The 18,689-nt window shown below is 34.3% G+C and overlaps 1 protein-coding gene across 1 annotated transcript; it reads right to left on the bottom strand.

Annotated features, from left to right (window-relative positions):
* Positions 1-10,681: 10,681 nt before the first annotated feature.
* Positions 10,682-15,176, bottom strand: LOC117316013 (potential E3 ubiquitin-protein ligase ariadne-2-like). The gene is made up of 5 exons (XM_033870500.1): positions 15,031-15,176; positions 14,009-14,204; positions 13,461-13,484; positions 12,362-12,608; positions 10,682-11,668 (listed from the first exon to the last, which is right to left on the bottom strand). Exons 2-5 carry the CDS (start codon positions 14,171-14,173, stop codon positions 11,046-11,048), a joined length of 1,059 nt encoding a protein of 352 aa, XP_033726391.1. The 5' UTR covers positions 14,174-14,204; positions 15,031-15,176; the 3' UTR covers positions 10,682-11,045.
* Between the last annotated feature and the right edge of the window lie 3,513 nt (positions 15,177-18,689).

An 18,689-nucleotide genomic window follows, 5' to 3' on the forward strand; every position in this document is an offset into this window, starting at 1 on the left:
TCCCGCCCTTTTCACCTGTAGTCTTACGTCATTATATTTTCAGTAGTGTATACGTATATTTTTGTTTTTCAAGTCTTAAGACATTACCCTTTATTATCGTGTATAGGAAGTACCTATTCCACGTGTTATTACTAAAAAAAGCAAAAAAAAAAGCTCCTAAACCCAGAAACACCTTTCTGCCATTTCCTAGGAAACGGTGTCCGGAAGATATATATATTTATCACAGGGAACACCTCCAAATCATTTCATTTTTTTTATTTCATTTTTATTTCAAAACGAAAGTTTTTTTAACTTGCGTTGTCAGCTTTAAAGATACAACTTACCCGACCGGAAGTCGTCGGGTAGCGCCTAATCTGGGAAACCGGTCGCCGGGTTACAACCTCGGATACGATCACAAATCTACAATAAAGATATCGATTGGTGCGGGTATTAAACTATTTTTGTGTTATGTATAAATTGTTGAGTTTGCAAAAATATGATTTTGTTTTCTTGTTCCGAAATTGTTATCTCTAACAGGTACAAAACTGTTCATACGAACGTAGCATATAATTTCTGTTTACATGTAGACTCTATATGTGTTACACAACGCGTGGTTGTATATGGTATTTCTTTCAGACACACACATGGGTATAGGCCAGATTGTATATCTCATCTTAAATAGGTCAGCCTAAAGAGCCATGTGCAAAATGTTTGGTAGACGTTTCCCAACACCCATTAAAACTTTTCAAAGTTAGAATCGAACTAAAAAAAAAAAAAAAAAAAATCTGTCTCGATACAATTCCGATGTATTATCTAGATAACAGGTTAATATCAACTTTCTACTTTCGATTTCGATTCACTTAACATTCCGCTGCTGTATGTGGTAATACTGTATGTGTGTGCACTTGTGGAATATACTGCAAGCCCGACCTCGGAACAGGAACTCAGTGAAAACCAATGAAAGACGTTTTTGGCTTGTGACAGCACGCGCGAGGAGAAGCGGCAAGGAGATATCGGTCGACAAGAGATAGTGGAAAAGTACGAAGCCCCTTGACTGACATGCCAGTGTAGCTCCTTAAAATATGATTTGTTCTGTATTAAGATTGTTAACAAACCTTCATGTAACTCTGGACATTCCTGTGAAGATGTTACAATTTTTTTCCTAGTATGTAAACTATATAATGCAGCATGAATCACACTATTTCAAAACACAAGGTCGTTAAATATAAATCGAGTTCATTTTTTTTTTTTTTTTTAAATGAAAATCTGTCCGTTGACATAAATAAAGAAGTTTTCAGACACGTGCATATTTTCATCAAAATCATCAACAGCTTTGAGTAAAAGGTATTGATTGTATATTATGATTTGTATGCCTTGTTAAATGTCATCATGTAAATATCAATATATGAACTGTATTGAAGGGAAAGGCATTGATAAGTTGGGGAAAATATTGTGTCTTATCCTCTGCTCAATTTTGGGGCAATAAATATGTTTATATCGATGAACAGGCCACGGGTGCCACGCACATACGCCACTTATATGAAGCTTGTGTTATCGGCTTGTATATAGTATCTATTGTGTTACTTGGTACATCACATGCTTTGTTTATATAAATTTGCTGAAACAAACCAACGCCTCTGTTATCACTCGACTCAGTGAAAGCAATGCTACCACATAAAAGATCCCGTAAAATGATATAAATTTAGTTCGTCAAATGATCTGACCGAATTGCTGGAAATGCCCGCTTTTGGGAACTTGTTTTCGTCTTCCTCTGTGGAATGTTTTGAAAAATTACATCATCGGTACAGTAATTATATACATGCAAGAATGATCCACGAAGATGTTCTAACTTGTTAAAGTTTTAGAATAAAGCAAAACTCGAGTACGACTAACTGGTTTGGACGAAGTTTCATGTATAACGTAATAAAAACCCATCCCCGACTGCAGTACTAAATAATGTTTATGATATAACCACTTGTACAAGGAATTAACATAACGAATAATTGTTCATAACGAATTCATTCTTGTGTCCTTTCAGACATTTCTTAGTAATTAAACACTCACATAACGAATCGCCAATCAACTCGCAATTTTAATGTGTTCAAAGAATACTCACTGTTTCAATCTATGCTGAGATTGCTACTGTAGAACATCCGAGAGTCTAATTAAAAAAGAGGTCAATTCAGTTTAATCACTTGTGTTGAGTCCGAAATGCTTTCACTTGAAATGTTGAAATGTTTACTCATTTTAAACTTCACACAATTACTCTTAGATACCCATCTATTATTTAAATAAATATTCCAACAATTACTTTGATATTTACCTACCGTATTCAGTTGTTATGAATGCTAATACTCATCTACATAATCAGGTAAACCCGAACAAATGTCAAAAACAAACATGTGTTTTATTTTTAATGTGTGCCATTATATGACAGTACCTGTTTATCTGATTCTGATGGCTCTCTATGTTTCTGGTTCCAGCTGTACTAACAAAATCAGCTTGATTCGCCCTTACCTTATTAAAAGAATGGATTCGACTCTTAATCTGTTAAATTCTTAAATAATGTAACATATAGTGTAAGCACTACAGAACGTCTGTATGAGTATGATGGGTGGAGATAGTAAAGAACTTGTTTACTATGGTTATCTGTATGTGTATATATATTATTGATTTTTTAATATCTCAAATTAACTGTAGTAACTTGCAGTAAGTTGTTGTACGATATTACATGTTGGTTAAAACTGTCTTCCATATCCAAGTGTGCTAAACTTAAACCATTAGACATTTTGTATTTGACAATGGTTATTACAGATTATAATAATATTAGGATACACAGACCTGACGACAGTACTAACCTTCTATATCCCAGTGGTCTAAATATTACCCACAATATCTGTGAAATAGATTCGTTGGATTCAGAATGATTGTATCTTCGATATTTTTTTCAATAGTACGCTTGTTTGAATAGACCAAACTGTAATTTAATATTTTACTTGAAACTATTAAGGATATTGCTCTTGATATGTATGGGTATTCATCAGAACCCTGGTTCAAAAACAAAACAAAAAACAAAACAAAAATCAAAAAACAAAAATATTAAAACAAAAAAACAAAAACATAACACACCTTTTAAGATCACTCAGAAACAAATTAGATATACAAAAAAAAAACGAGAGAAAAACCCAACAAAAAACAACAACAAAAACATAACACACCTTTTAAGATCATTCAGAAATAAATTAGATATACTGGAAGCAGAACTAAACACAAATGATATATTATGTATAACAGAAACGCACCTTCACCCATGTATACATGACAAAGACATAACTCTTAAATATTTCAGCAACACTCTACACCTTAGGGATAGAACATCTTCTCCAGTAGGAGGGATTATTATCTACTATAACAACACCGTGGTTATCAAACATCGGTAGATCTAGAAACCGATGATATTGAACTAATGTGTATAGAAGTGAAAATAAAGAGTCATGCATTTATCATAGGCTGCGTCTACAGACCTGAAATTCAATAGATTACTGGGATAGGAAAGATGATATTCTCAAAGGAGCATCTGAAACCAACTTGAATCTAATACTTACTGGTTGTATTAATATCAATATGTTTAACATACAACCTAACTCTCACTGAAGCCGTCTATTCACAAAATATAACCTTATTAGCTTGATATATGAAACTGCTAGAATTTCACCAACAACAACAACGGCGGTAGATATAGTATTAGTAAATAACTATAATATAATTAAAAAAGTCTTTGCTGAATCACCCTATTGTATTGATCACTCATCTGTTTATATTAAATTGTCTTACTCTGTTTGTAAACAAAAGTGTTACCAGAATGATATTTATCTTCACTAGTGTATAGATTATGACAGTATCAACAATACCATTTGTAACATTTATTGGCACGATATATCGGAAAATACAGATGTTAATGAATTTAATGACATTCTTACTGAAACTATATCTGATTTAATTCTTTAAAATGTACCATCCAAAACTAACAATTATACCTGATTTAAGCCATTGATGACAAACACAATACCACATAAACTGCGACAATAAATAAAAATACACAAAATTGACACAACCAAAAATACTGAACAAAGCTGGTCACAGTTCAGATAAATTTGCAATACTGTTATTGATTTAGTTAGAGAAAGAAAGAAGAATTATGTGGAAAAATTACAAGCTAAACTATCAAGTAAATATATCCCTCCAAACAAATGGAGGAAATTAGCAAAGTCTGTAAGTATTTTCAATAACAAAGACGCACATTCCACCCCTAAAACAAATAATATATTACTCCACCATCCATCCGATCAGGCTGAAAAACTAAATGACTACTTTACCTTTATTGCAACCTCATCTGACAACATGGCCGAACCACCAAGAATAATAAATGCACCATAACAAACATTACTGAGCAGGACATTGAATATCAAATCACTCTTTTAAATGAAAATAAACCACCCAGACCAGATTAAATACTCCGTAAAATTATTAAAAATCTTAAAAGTGTTATTTACCCTTTATATCTACTTATTATTAAAAAATTAAAACAGGTAATATACAAGATAAATGGCTAATGTAATTGTAATATATAAAGGATCTGGAACACATGGTGACATATCTTATTATCGACCAATATCAGTTACTTCCTGTTTTAGCCAAATAATAGAAAAATGACAGCTCTTAAAAATCTTTATAGCTATAATGAAGAACACGATAAAGATATCAAAACACCAATCTGGATTCATACCTGGTGACTCTACTGACAATCAACTCTTATCCATTTAGCATACAATAACTAGTAATTTCGACTCTCAGAAAGATGTAAAATTTATCTTCTCTGATATAAATAAAGCACTCGATTGAGTTTGGCATATTGGACTACTGGACAAGATAGAATGTTATGATATTACTGGAAATCTGCTTAACTGGTTTAAAAGTTATCTATCTAATAGGAGCAAAGAATTATCACTGAGGCATTTTCTGTGGTCCCTCAGGGGTCGGTTCTTGGTCCTTCTATTTCTTTTGTTTTTTAATGATTTTCCTAAAACTCTAAGCAATGAAATAAAATCATTTGCAGATGACACATCCCTGTATACAGTAATAGATGGATACACAACGGTAACAATGCACAAACGACCGACCAATCAAAACACAGCACACTGACACAGGGACTTGATACAATCAACAACGCATGACTGATACACGTGGACAAAACAAACAACATGCATTCCTACCTAAACCTAGCACAGATTCAACAGGACATTGGCTGGATCTTACCTAAAACACTAACATATAGAAAACAAAATGTACAACAAGTACAAACATCCCCCATGTAGACATAAAATAAATATCGCTTTTGTACATTCAGTCGATTTCGCAGTACAATATACATGTATATATTACCTTATGGTATAAAGTGAAAGTAGGTTTTGCATTAAATATTCAGACATATTTTCGAATATGTAACTTACTTTCACATTATTGTATTTTATTTCAGGTGTTTCTGCCTGAGGATAACAAAATAAACGCCATGAACCAATAATATGTGTTATTCCATAGATACTGCACTAGTTGACTTAGAAGGAGTTATTTTAGGAAAGTATTGCCTTGCCACAGCGGACACTAGAACGTCAAAAAAAGAATAAACACGACCGCCGTCTGGAGGGAAAAACTAGTCATGAAGGAATTTAAACAGTTTTCTATATTTTATTAAATGCGCTATGGCCAACTTTAAAATTAAAATGGGATACAGTTCACATGATGTTCTATTAGGAGCAGGGTGCAACAGAAGCCATTGGAACCTCATCCATGTTTACACTTCTATTTGGGACATATGGTTTGAAATTTAAATTACTCATTCTTCTATAGTGATAAAAATCGTTCATTGCCTTTATTGACACTTTATCAAGAAATGTATGACGTCTTGCTATAAATATATTTTCCTGTAGTCGGAGGAGGGCTATATATCAATATCGTAAGGCACATAGATCGCTATCTGGTCACGTTATCGCAGTCTAAACATGATCATATCTCTGCACCAAAATGCAACAATGTATTTAACATCTGCTGACGGTTGGCCTTTATTATTTGCATTATGAATTAAAAGCAATGAAATGATCTGCTGAAATACCGATGCAATTTCTTTCTTCTTTGCCAAATACCGACGCTATGACAGACTAAATTGTCGACCGTGTCTGACTGTCAGAATAACAAAAACTATCTACAGACTGTACACACTATATTTACACAAGAGGACAAACTACTAGTAGTTCAAGTAAATATTACTGTTAGACACAGTTCTTAATTATCTGACAATCATGATATATGGCTTTGTTCAAAGTTATATTTAGTATAGGTGTAACAGAAGAAGGAGAAAATTTAGCTGCCAGACTGGGGTTCGAACCCGAGACCCTCCGAACTCTAGACGGACACTTTACCATTGAGCTACCTGGTTGCCGATGATTAACTCAGTCCAGCTCCTCTACATTCCTCCCTCCTGTTTTCAATTCATCGCCTCCTGCGGACCTCAATTTCGGATATCAGCTTGCAAAGCATACTCTTAAAGCTTTTAACAAGGGTAGGCAAGCTCGCCAATTATGTAACAGGTGAAGAAGAAAATGGAGCAGCCAGACCGGGGTTCGAACCCAGGTCCCTCCGAACTCTAGACGGACACTATACCCTATCAATACAATTCGGAGGATTTCACACTGACATGACTGGCTACCACGATAGGTTGTAATTTCACCTGTCCAATATATGATAATTACCTACATATTCAACAACTTATGTACGAACCACAACATATTTATATATATTGATTCCGCAATTACTTTTTTACATAAATGCAGGTTTTATTTCGCGATTTTATTTTAAAACTACGAAATCGACGACATTTATTCCAAAGTATTTGTATCCTTTTTCAATTTGTCTGGTCTAAGTAACACATGCATGTATTGAGTAATTCTAGATTACATTTGCAATGTGTTAGTCGAAGTTTTAAAGTCCATGGCCAGATCACGGTAACATGTAAATAAACCGATAGTACAGAGCTATGTAAATGTATATTTCTATCAATGGAAAACCTTAATCACATTTGTGGAATATTCGATAAAAAAGAGATTTAAAAAAAGAACGGTAGTTTTGCTGACTTCTTTATTTAGAACTATTTGCGTCGCAGTTGTCAGACTATAATACAAACTGAAAGTAAAATATCTTAAAATGATTTCCCATATTCTAAATATAACGATAACTCGATATAACGCGAATTCGTTCTACTGACTTCATCACAGGAAGATCACCGGTCGTCTCGACTGGTAGTGAAAATTGATAAGAAAGAATCTTTTAAACATCATTGTTTTGTTACATTTGATCAAATGATAGAATATCAAAGTAATATTCATGTCAAATATAATTGTTCCTGTTAACGGTTACAGGTAAATGTTTGTTGTCTTGAGATATCAAAAATCATGTCTACTGAGATGTCATAGTTCACAGTGCTACTTCCACTCACAATCATTCCTCTTGTTTTGTTTAACTTAAAATAACCTAATTTACCTGTTAACATGAAGCTTTCTACTCTTCAGTTTCATGAAATATTTTACTTTCTTTTTCAGTTAGTTATACACTATTGATCGAGTTCAGAAGGTAGAGCTAACCAGCTGTTCAGTTTAAGGATAACCTTGTTATCTTTGTATTGGCTATCATGCTTTTAGTATCATCATATTTTACTTTCGTTTCCAGTTAGTTTTACACTACTGACCGAGACGGTAGAGATAACCAGCTTTTCAGTGTAAGGATTAGCTTACCTTAACTTTTGTACAGCCTTCCATTCCCTGTACTGTTATAAATCCGTTTCCATCGACTTTCATTTCTAGGATTCCATCTTTACAATGATTTTCTGATTAATTGGTTTAACCCAGTAACCATGCCTTCGACCATAACCATATATATTTTGACAAAAACTGTAATTTTCAATTTTAAATGTATTTTTTTTTTATTTCATTGTAACCCTTGCCTATGTGCGAATCCAATTAAACATGGCAGTGAACTTGTCTGATTAATATGTACTTTTATTTATTTATTCATTTTGTTTCGTTTCAATTTTAAATGTATTTTTTTTTTATTTCATTGTAACCCTTGCCTATGTGCGAATCCAATTAAACATGGCAGTGAACTTGTCTGATTAATATGTACTTTTATTTATTTATTCATTTTGTTTCGTTTTAATTTTGATAAGTGTACATAATAGTTTATGTCAATAAAATCTGTTGAATAAAATGAAAATTTTCAACAGTGCATCGTACATTTGAACATTTGCCTATAGACATGTTCGCATCATTTCATTGCAGCCTATCACATCACAAATTAGCTAAACAATGTTTAGATATCCATAGAAATAATATTAAACTCCAGACCAGATAAAACGTATCGTTTGTTTTTAGTATCACCCGTGGATAGATAATAGCACCAATGCAACTAATTATATCTAAAGGTGGAAATAGGCGTTTTCCATTGGACGCCCATCCAGTAAGTATGGGAAAGCATATGAACTATGACCTTATTAAAAATGCTTATACAAAGTTATTACATACCTATATAATAGTTATATTACAATTTTCTATCTATGTTTGTATTACATATACCATGCGTGATACAAGATGTTGTATCACTATACTAGCTGGAACTATGTCTAGGGAATCTCCCTTTTCCATCTAGACAGAGGAAACTATAAATAGACTGTTCATTGGATGAAATAAACTGCTGATGTATCTTATTACCTAAATAAGTAGATCATTCATGTCATCAGCCTATCACATAAAAATGACGTCGCTGTTTGTAACGACGCCTTTGATTGGCTGATACAGTTGCGCAATAATTTCTGCGAAAAAAAGAGTCCATCAATGGATTCCCACTGGAACTGGGCATAGTAAATTAAATTATAAGGATTACCTTGAAATTATATTTTCATCTTATGGAGCTAAAACACAAAAACTGGAGTGTACTCTCATAATTAATCGTTGATTTATAGTACACGCCGTTGATGTTAGGGACATCATAAAACTGTTTCGTCCTTTTATGACTCCTCAGTGATGTTAGAGACACCATAGAGCTGTTTAGTCCTTCTAGGAATTGCCAGTGATGCTAGGGACACCATACAGCTGCTGTTTCCTTCCAGGACTCGTCAGTGACTTTAGGGACACCACACAGCTGTTGGAACCTTTCAGGACACGTCAGTGACGTTAGGGACACCACACAGCTGTTAAGTCCTTTTAGGAAATACCAGTGATGCTAGAGACACCATACTGCTGTTTAGTCCTTTTAGGATTCGATAGTGATGCTAGGGACACCATACGGCTGTTTAGTCCTTTTAGGATTCGATAGTGATGCTAGGGACACCAAACATCTGTTTAGTCCTTTTAGGATTCGATATTGATGCTAGGGACACCATACGGCTGTTTGGTCCTTCTAGGACTTGTCAGTGATACAAGGGCACCATACATCTGTTTAGTCCTTTTAGGATTCGATAGTGATGCTAGGGACACCATACAGCTGTTTGGTCCTTCTAGGACTCCTCAGTGATGTTAGATTCGCCATACAGCTGTTTCGTCCTACTGGAACTTCATTCAGTAATGTTACGGACCCCATACCGCTGCTTAGTCCTTCTAGGACCTGCCAGTGATGTTAGAGATCCCATACAACTGTTTTGCCTTTTTTCTGTGATTTTATTCAATATGTGACAATTAAGAGGACATTATTTGGTCTAGAGATGTATTAATTTGTAGCTATTTTAGGACACTATACAAGAAAGTTGTCACTGGCACAGGGGTCAGTGGCCTGCACGTCCTTTAATAAAACAAGGTCAATTCATATTAAAGGTGGTGTTTGATCTTTTCTGTTTATTGACAAGTTGACCAAGCATGGACTTCCAATAATCCGTACTGGGAAATAATAATCGCTCTTTTTTCATTTGTGACGCTTGATTTGTTTGTTTGTTTGTTTGTTGGAAAATCATGACACCGATCGCCACTGATGTTTCGTTTGATCGCGACTTCTACGCATTTTTCCCCAATGGTATAAAACAAGTGTGGAGTGTTAAATTTTTGGAATCATATTATCATTACTCGGAAGCCATGGCTTTATATTATAACCGTATGTGTTAAAAAAATAAAAACTTACTTATTCTGTGCAGAGCTGCCTAAGGTATGACGTCATGCCATGGCTTCCGAACTGGCTTCAAAAACTAGTGCACTTTAAAATTTACTCAAGGATTTTACATGTATTGATACGTGAAAAAAATATTTTTATTGACTTTGCGCGATAAGATTTGTTACCGACCTGGTGATAATTTTTGGTCGTCGTTCCATTTAACTCCTGGTGATAGCTTATAACATACGACAATCATCATGACAATTATATATTCTTTTTGATAGAACGTCAAACTCTTTGTCATGCCGCAGTTCAAAGGTCAATATTTTAGCGGGTATTATCGTGCCTGAAAGGATTAAATCGAGCTGAGGCTGAGGCTCGGGCAAAAGGCATTTCGTAAAGTCTCGTCATTGCGTTAGTTGCTCGCGGCAGCTTCCATTTTCTGCCTCATACGCTTTTTTATATTTTCTGTATCTTATACCCCTCATATAACTATAAAAATAACTATAAAACAGACTGATTGCTGGACCAGGCATTTGAAAACTTTATTTGAAAATCAGCAGCAGTAATCTCGACCCATAATTTTTACACTTGCGCACTCCATCACTTCCGTCGCACAGATAACAATAACTGCCCGGCACTCGTGTGTGAGGCACTTAAAATAGAATGGAATATAATTGTATATGTACTGTACAATAATTTTAGTCAGGTCTACATATAATTTACTTTGTTAAAGGACTTGAATTAGTCTCTTAGTGTATGATTAAAATAGTGCACCGTTTGATACACCAAGGAATGTTATGTTTTGTTATCTAAAGCATACATGTAATGTGCTACCACAATTACCAATGAACAACGTACTAGTATTTCACTACAAATGTTTAATTGATTGTCTGTATTGGAGCGACACTGCACGCGCTGTCGTACGAACCACAAGTAAAACCACTTGATCCTTTTACATTGAGACAGATGAAGCAGAATGCGGTCTGACATCCACGACAGTTCATCTGTTTACATGCCTCCTTATGCTCAATAAGAAGCTGACATTTTGGACATGCGCGTATAGCTGGACATCCGGGAACTTTAACAATGTCTTTCTTTGGGCATGTCGTTAGAATCTGCCGTACCACGTCCTTGCTGCAGCTGTGATTATGATTCCATGGCAACAGACAAAACCAACAGAATTCGTACTGAGCTTTGCCTGCTCTTTTACAGAAGACACACAGCACACGCGGGTTTTCCGAGCTTTGTCGTGCACAGGTAACACGACAGTTTGGACATTCTTGGATACCCTCGGACTGATACACGAAGTTTCGATTGATACGGGACTCAAACAGAGCCCGCTCATCTACAGACAAGCATGCGCCGTCAACTACTTCCTGGAACCCCCACACTGCATTACAACTTTCCGTCTGTCTTTCACCCACTTGAGCAAAACAGTGGAAAGTGATGGCAAGCTTGTTGGTAAGTTCTGCCCAACAGTAGTCGTATAGATTGTCCGGTGCTAAAACAGAGATATTTCAAGAAATCATTGTTAGTTTTTTTTTAAATTTCTAATTAGGAGGTTTGTACAAAAGACACACAAAATATTAGCACCTGCCAATACAAATTGAGAGTTATGTACATTGTGTCACACTACTCTTTTGTCCTGCTAGTACTCAACGGTGATGAAGTGTTATCAAAGAAGGCGAAAAAAAAAACTCATTAAATTAACTAAGGTTTGAATTTTATATATACCATGTGCTATTAATTTCCTTAAGCTAAACTTTAAACGAAATGAATCTACGATTGTTTTCCCTGAATGTTACCTTTGAAAAAGAATCAGAATTAAGATGCAATTGCATGTACAAAAGACACACAAGATATTAATATTTTTTTAAAAGGAGTTATACAGTAGATCCATAATAAATCAAAACTGCACCATACAACTGTATCGGCCTTCTAAGACTTATCAGGGATGCTTTTGGGCCCCAAAGTGTCGGTGATAAAGGTGACAAAAACACGAAACAGAAAAAGTTAAATGCCAAAATCTAGATTGGTATGTAGAAAAGACCCGTAATTCAATCAATTTTATTATTTTGAATTTGATGTACATATAGAAACCATATATATACCATACTTTAACGTAATATGGTCAGAAAATGTCAGGAATACATTTTAACAAATATTTGTATAATTATGAACTATATTAACTTACTAATAGCATGTCCACATGACATCAAACATCTTGGTTCCTCTTCCCAATCATTCATCATGTCTTTTTTATTCGTTTGAAGACGTCGGGGAAGTGTCCTATTAGCGTTGTGTACCACCACCTGTAGGGGGCGCGACAGGTCTTGGACGAGGCGTGACCCTTCTATTACCCTGTCATTATCGACAATGTCGATGTTATTTCTATCTTCATCAAGTTCTGAAGCTATGTCAGACTTAACATCCTGGACCGTCTAGCAGAAAAAAATGAACGAAAACTTATATAAAATGTACTGAAAGCACTGTCAGTTTATGCAAGAAAAACATAATTTTCATATTATGATATGATACGTTGAATTGCTTATTTCATATCATTTTAACACCCGTTTAAAAATATTTTTCATTTCTGTGTAAATAAATACCTTAAGTATTCATATCTATCTCATAAATCTGTAAAGCAATGTAATAATGTGGTTGCAGATGAAATCCTTTTCATTGTTGCATTTATTGTATCATGAATTTGTTTCATAGCAATGATTTTATCAAGTTAACTAATAGACCCGGTACCCTCTTGGAAATGAAAAGTGATTAGTAGAGTCTTATAGAGGAATTAAATGCAGTTTGGTGAAGACTAAATACATTACTTACCTGCAAATTGTTCAAAAGCAGAATGTTTAAAGTGTGTAGTTGAAAAAAAAATGTTTCTAGCTTCTTACGTAAATTCAAACATCGTTGTTGTGTGTCATCTTATTGGAATAGTGTAAAGAAACATGAACATAAAGAGATACCGTATAAAAAACCTGTAGGCAGATTTTGATTCCATTTTCACTTTATTTAAAAGTAAAACAAAACTTTTTTATCACTGCATGTAAATTGATTATTCAAACAAACGACATACTGAATTATTAAATTTATTATAAATATGCATAAAAGTAACTATTGCAATACATATGTTTAGATAGTATTATATGTTATCTAAGGGAGTTGAACTTGTATGGTCTGTTTGGTGTCGCAATACATTGTCAATAACATTGTCAATACGTTGTGCTTGTAAAAAAATCATTAAAGCAAATATTTCACAAAAACAAGTAATAAAGCATTCTTACCTTCATTTTGAACATGGAACAAATCTGGTAAAATTAAACATACAAGTTCAAATAATTATCCCAAAAAAGTATCATTTTCTTACTTATATGTAAGTAGGATCTATGGAATATAATAATGCACATAATGCATAAGATAATACTATGATACATCATACTAGCCTTTTTAGCAATTGTTCAAAACAGATCATTCGTTGGTGATCAATTATTGATTTCCTTCAGTTATCGATTTTTGATTGATGATAAAATTTAATCGGTTATTCGGTAACAGATTGATTGATGGTCCGTTGATTGTTGATTTACGGTTGCCGACTGAGCGGAAAATTTGAAATTTTAGCTGAGAAAGTCGTAAGAGCTGCAGCTCTTACGGTAAAAGATCGTTTACATTTGAGATGTTGGTTCTGAAAAACTAATTATAATTGCCAAATTCAAGAAAATTGACAACAATAAATAGAATAATAATACCATGCCTAGAGAAATACGTGGCCCTTGGCCTCTTGTTATATTTACTGATAGATAATCAGTTATGTGTGTTTCTCAATATCACTCACTATCCATAAAATGTCCGGTTTTACTTCATCCTCACTAAGTCGTTGAAACCATCTGGTTTTCGCACTAGTGTCACTGGTGTCCTGCCTGGTGTAACTGGTATCCGTCCTGGTGTTGGTGTTTGTTTCAGGAGAGCCGATCACAACACTTTTGAAGAACGAAAACATTGTGATCACAAGGCTTGTGTCCACTTCCGATCTGGAATAAGACTATATATTAGCCAGAGGGAAACACAGAACACTGCTGGTCTGGATGGAGAACTTTGCGAGAAAGGGGTGTGACCAATGCCCAAGTACATTCAACATTAAATTATTTTAATTGAAATACCCCGTACTACATTAGTAGATCTTAAATAAACCTGTAAAAAAAAAAAAAAAATTCGAGAATTGAATATGACTAATATACATAGATATCGGTATTAACAGTAGGATAGGGAACAAAGGTTGCATGAAATATATATATATACATGTACCTTAGAGCATAAAATACATTCATTCTTGAGCATGAACAGATAGGAGATATTAGCCATATAAAGACGCTGTAACCGTAACAGTGTATTAGATTCAAGTCGATGGCAGAATGTTGAACTATCAGATACAATAAACCTGTTATGAGAACAGCAAAGTAACAGGATAGCTGAAGATGAACTGCATTTTATTATATACTGTCGTTTGTATGTGTGGAGTGGCTCTGTTAAAGGGGTACGTAATGCTAGTGTAGCAGACAGCGTGCCAAATCAATTCGTTCAGCAGTAAACATAACGCAGAGAAATGAGATATATCTTTACATGCCAATACCAAATATTTTGTTGTGAACTACATCACCATATTCAATACCCATAGTGATTTCTAGATTTGCTTTAATTATATAGTGACAGGTTTGGTATACATATATAATATAACTTTTATGTGAAACAATTATTGAAATAGCTGTGGACTGATGGTATAACATACTGAATATTATTGAATTGAATAGAGAATAATTGACAAATAATCAGTTTAGTACGGATTTCAACATTACTCACCTGAAAATTGAGCTGCCTTACTACTCGAGACTCACGAAGTAGTTAAAACATCCTGGTGGCAATCCTGGTAGTATCAACACTTTTTTTACGAATTCTGAAACTGAAGTGAAAATATCTATGACGGGTTTTCTGTTTTCGGTTTACATCCGGTTATTTTGTCCCTGTAGTACGTCTATTCATAAAGACAATGAACTATATGTTTTGTTTTAAAGTAATATGAAACAGTCGTCTAAATCACAGGGACTAATTCCAAACTCACAGTCTGATAAAAGGTACCTAAAACACGAAAATAACTTATTAGTTTTTGTTAAACGCAATGTCCAGTACTAGGACCTGCAAGTGACTGATAAGAAAGGCCGTTTATAGATATGTTTTCCATGTAAGTGGGCGTTAGGGGAAGTGTTGTGATTCCCGGTATTATATATATAAAACCACGTAAGCAATACATATTGACCTACCTGTCATGTGATATCTGCTCTTTCTTGGGACTTAAAAAATCACATAAATGGCATCTTGACGAGTCCTGTATAGTCTCATTACAACAATTCAATTCAGGTAATTTTTTTAAGACATTTCTCTTCAATATCATATTTCCTGAATGCCAAAACCATCCAGGTTCAGCCTTCAGGTTTTCCTTGATACATAGTATATACATGTAGGTTTCACAGTAATATGTACATGGAGGATATACCGGTTAAACATATAGATTTTACAAGTGAGAGATACATATAGATTTTACAGGTAAGATGCATATATAGGATATACAGGTAAGATGTACATGTAGGTTTACATCAAATGGAATACTAATATTTGATTTGAAAATAAAATTTTCATGGGAAATAATTCAATATGCAATACAATTATAAAGGACGGTAGGTGTGATAATTGAATTCAGTAAAATAATATGTCAAACATGCACATATAAGATAATTAATTAATTTCGTATGGTTTATTTAAAAGAATCATGGACAATTATGGAATTCTCAACGTCTTGATATATAACCATTTGCGTCGAATCCGAGCTAAAATACAAAATGAAAATTGAAATAGAAACCTTATATTTTCATGTATTCTAAATATAAGTACACCTCGATCTTTTTACTGTCGAATTAGTAAACACAATTATATAATCGCTACTCAAGAAAAAATGTATACTGTCACACGGAGATTACTGTTCGACAATTGGTGAGTATTGGCGACAAAGAAATGTTTCAACCTCATTGTTTTAGTTCATTTGACAACAAATCCATGTTACTTGGCCCATATATATCATAGTCTTGCTAAATAATAAGGATATGCTTAATTTTTTATTAAAAAAATTTGTGTATATAAAGTTGAATTTCGTTAGCGTTTTCACACTTGCAAAAATCTACTTTCGTTTTTAGTTAGTAATACACTACTTTCGTTGAAGGCATAACCATTGTATATTTCCAGCTTTCTCCTACTTTAATACACCTCTCCGTTATCTTATCTTATAGAGACTTTGTGCAACTTATATCATTTTGGGGATATTCTTTTTTTTTCCAAAGACAGCTTAAGATAATCTTCCCTCACTAAAAGATTCCTCAGTGATTTAATCGTATAGTATCAGTGCTTTGCTGGGTTTATCACCCCTTAACCAGCCAGGGTCATTTTGAGGCGCAGTCTCCTTGTAGTAATCATCGAGGATTGCCAAAATCCTCATTGCTCGCTCATAATGTAGTGAAACAGTCTGCTGATAGCGATACATAATCATAATTGAATGCTTTTAACTTATTGTTTATCACAGGACGGGAAACTGTAATCGAAAATATCAGATATACCACATATCCGCTTGATAATTCAAGGAAAGGAATACAGGTGTCCTAATGAGACATCGGACGAGAAGACTTTGTATTACCTCGGCATCAACGACAGGGCAATGATTCAGATGGTAGCAAGGGTTCTCGGTGGAAGCCATTGATATTTAACCTGTGGTCATATATATGACACGGTTGCTAAACATATATAATACTACATAGTGTTTCGGTGATTTTCTTTTCTTTTTTTTTTATTGTGTACAGTTATTTTGAAGTAGGGTTTCCATGATGACAATCGTGAAGGACGGAGCGTAACAAACAGGCATGCCGATTTAAACACGATTTTACACAACGGAATGTGTGTAGTCCATAAGATCTTCATTTTATAGATGCAATTAGCCGATCAGCGTTCAAAAATATTTTGATTTACATTTCGAGTGGCCTCAATTCTACTTGAATTAATTTTATGAGTAAACTTTCAATAATACTGGTTGATTGATTGCTAGAAGTGAAGACTATTCACATAATTCGCACCTTTAATATAAAAAACATAATTTAATAAAACATACATATTACAATGTAAGAGCCTTGCAAATGAAATGCTGTTAACTCACCTGTTCATAAACGGATGGATGAACTGATGGATATTGACCAAATTTGGTCAGAAGAATAATTGGAGGAAAGAAAACAAATATTACATAAATGTTGAATCTTGGCCCTCCTAGCGGTTAGTTGGGCGAGGCCCAATAAACAACAATTGAGGGTTCTTGTTTTTCTTTCGAAATATATATTAGTTATAAACGACTGAAAGCGTTTGACCAAATCTGGTAAGAAGCATGAATGTAGAACATAAATTGTGATTCTGGCCCCTTGTGAGTGTCAGGGCCTAATATGTGAAATAGAGATAATGGATTTTGACCAAATTTGGCCAGAAGTATTCTTTGGGAAAAGGATCCCCCCCCCCCCCCTTTAAATTTAGACACTGTAGATCCTAACAAGGGAGACTGATTTGTGATATAATTTATAGTGCATTGCCAGAATAACTGAAATCAACTGGGGTGCGATGCAGACCCCATCGGCCTCTTGTTTATTTAGCTTTCTGTGGTCTTATCAGTATACGTACCATCTTTTGGCAATATTAAGAACTGGGACAAGAAACTGAATACGGTAATATGAAAATAATGTGAATAAATGAATATAAACTGGAGGACGATTGGAATGCCTGCTCTTATCACTAATTCACAGTGATTTCGGGATATGATATTAACCTCACTTGTATAAGACACTATGATAACACTTTCACCATTGTTCTGTTACCAATCGAGTGAAGTTCTTTGTCAATCGAACGGAATTTACAGGATTATCACTCAAATTAACTATTTTTTTCTTGAAATATTTATATTCCATTCTCCTACCCTGGACTGTGATATCCTCAATTTCACCTGTGTGACATTATCTCACCTTTGAAACAAGCTACGCGTGCTCTTTGCACGCTCTCATCAATTGTTTGACGTCACATCGAAATTTCAATTTCGTGACTTCAACATTTTCTTGTATTGATGTAATGTAAATATTCACCACCTTGGCAGTGAGACGGGGATCTCGACCCTCAGGGCAAGCATTGTGTTTGGCAACTTAAGAATCCCCCTCCCCCTCGGGTTGAGATCCCCCTGTCTCGTTCCAAAGGGGTGAGATTCTAGAAATCTCTCTCTGCAGAATTTCGATACTAATGAACACGTTTGTGGAAGAAGTCGTTTATAAGATGGTAAAACTTGCTGAATAATCACTTTGTCATTCTTGTACGTAATAAAATATATTTAAACTTAAACGTTTGTGGTTGGCATTGTCCATGGTATTCGTCTTTCTGCAGACATTTTAAAC

This window comes from Pecten maximus, chromosome 17, assembly GCF_902652985.1.
Source record: "Pecten maximus chromosome 17, xPecMax1.1, whole genome shotgun sequence".
NCBI classification, from domain to species: Eukaryota; Metazoa; Mollusca; class Bivalvia; order Pectinida; family Pectinidae; genus Pecten; species Pecten maximus.

Excerpts from the sequence above, each read along its gene's own strand:
- LOC117316013 (XM_033870500.1), bottom strand. The coding sequence starts at position 14,173 with ATGTTTTCGTTCTTCAAAAGTGTTGTGATCGGCTCTCCTGAAACAAAC. Across the intron at positions 12,609-13,460 it reads GTTCCATGTTCAAAATGAAG|ACGGTCCAGGATGTTAAGTC; the intron begins GTAAGAATGCTT and ends TTTTTCTGCTAG. Across the intron at positions 11,669-12,361 it reads GTCATGTGGACATGCTATTA|CACCGGACAATCTATACGAC; the intron begins GTAAGTTAATAT and ends TCTCTGTTTTAG.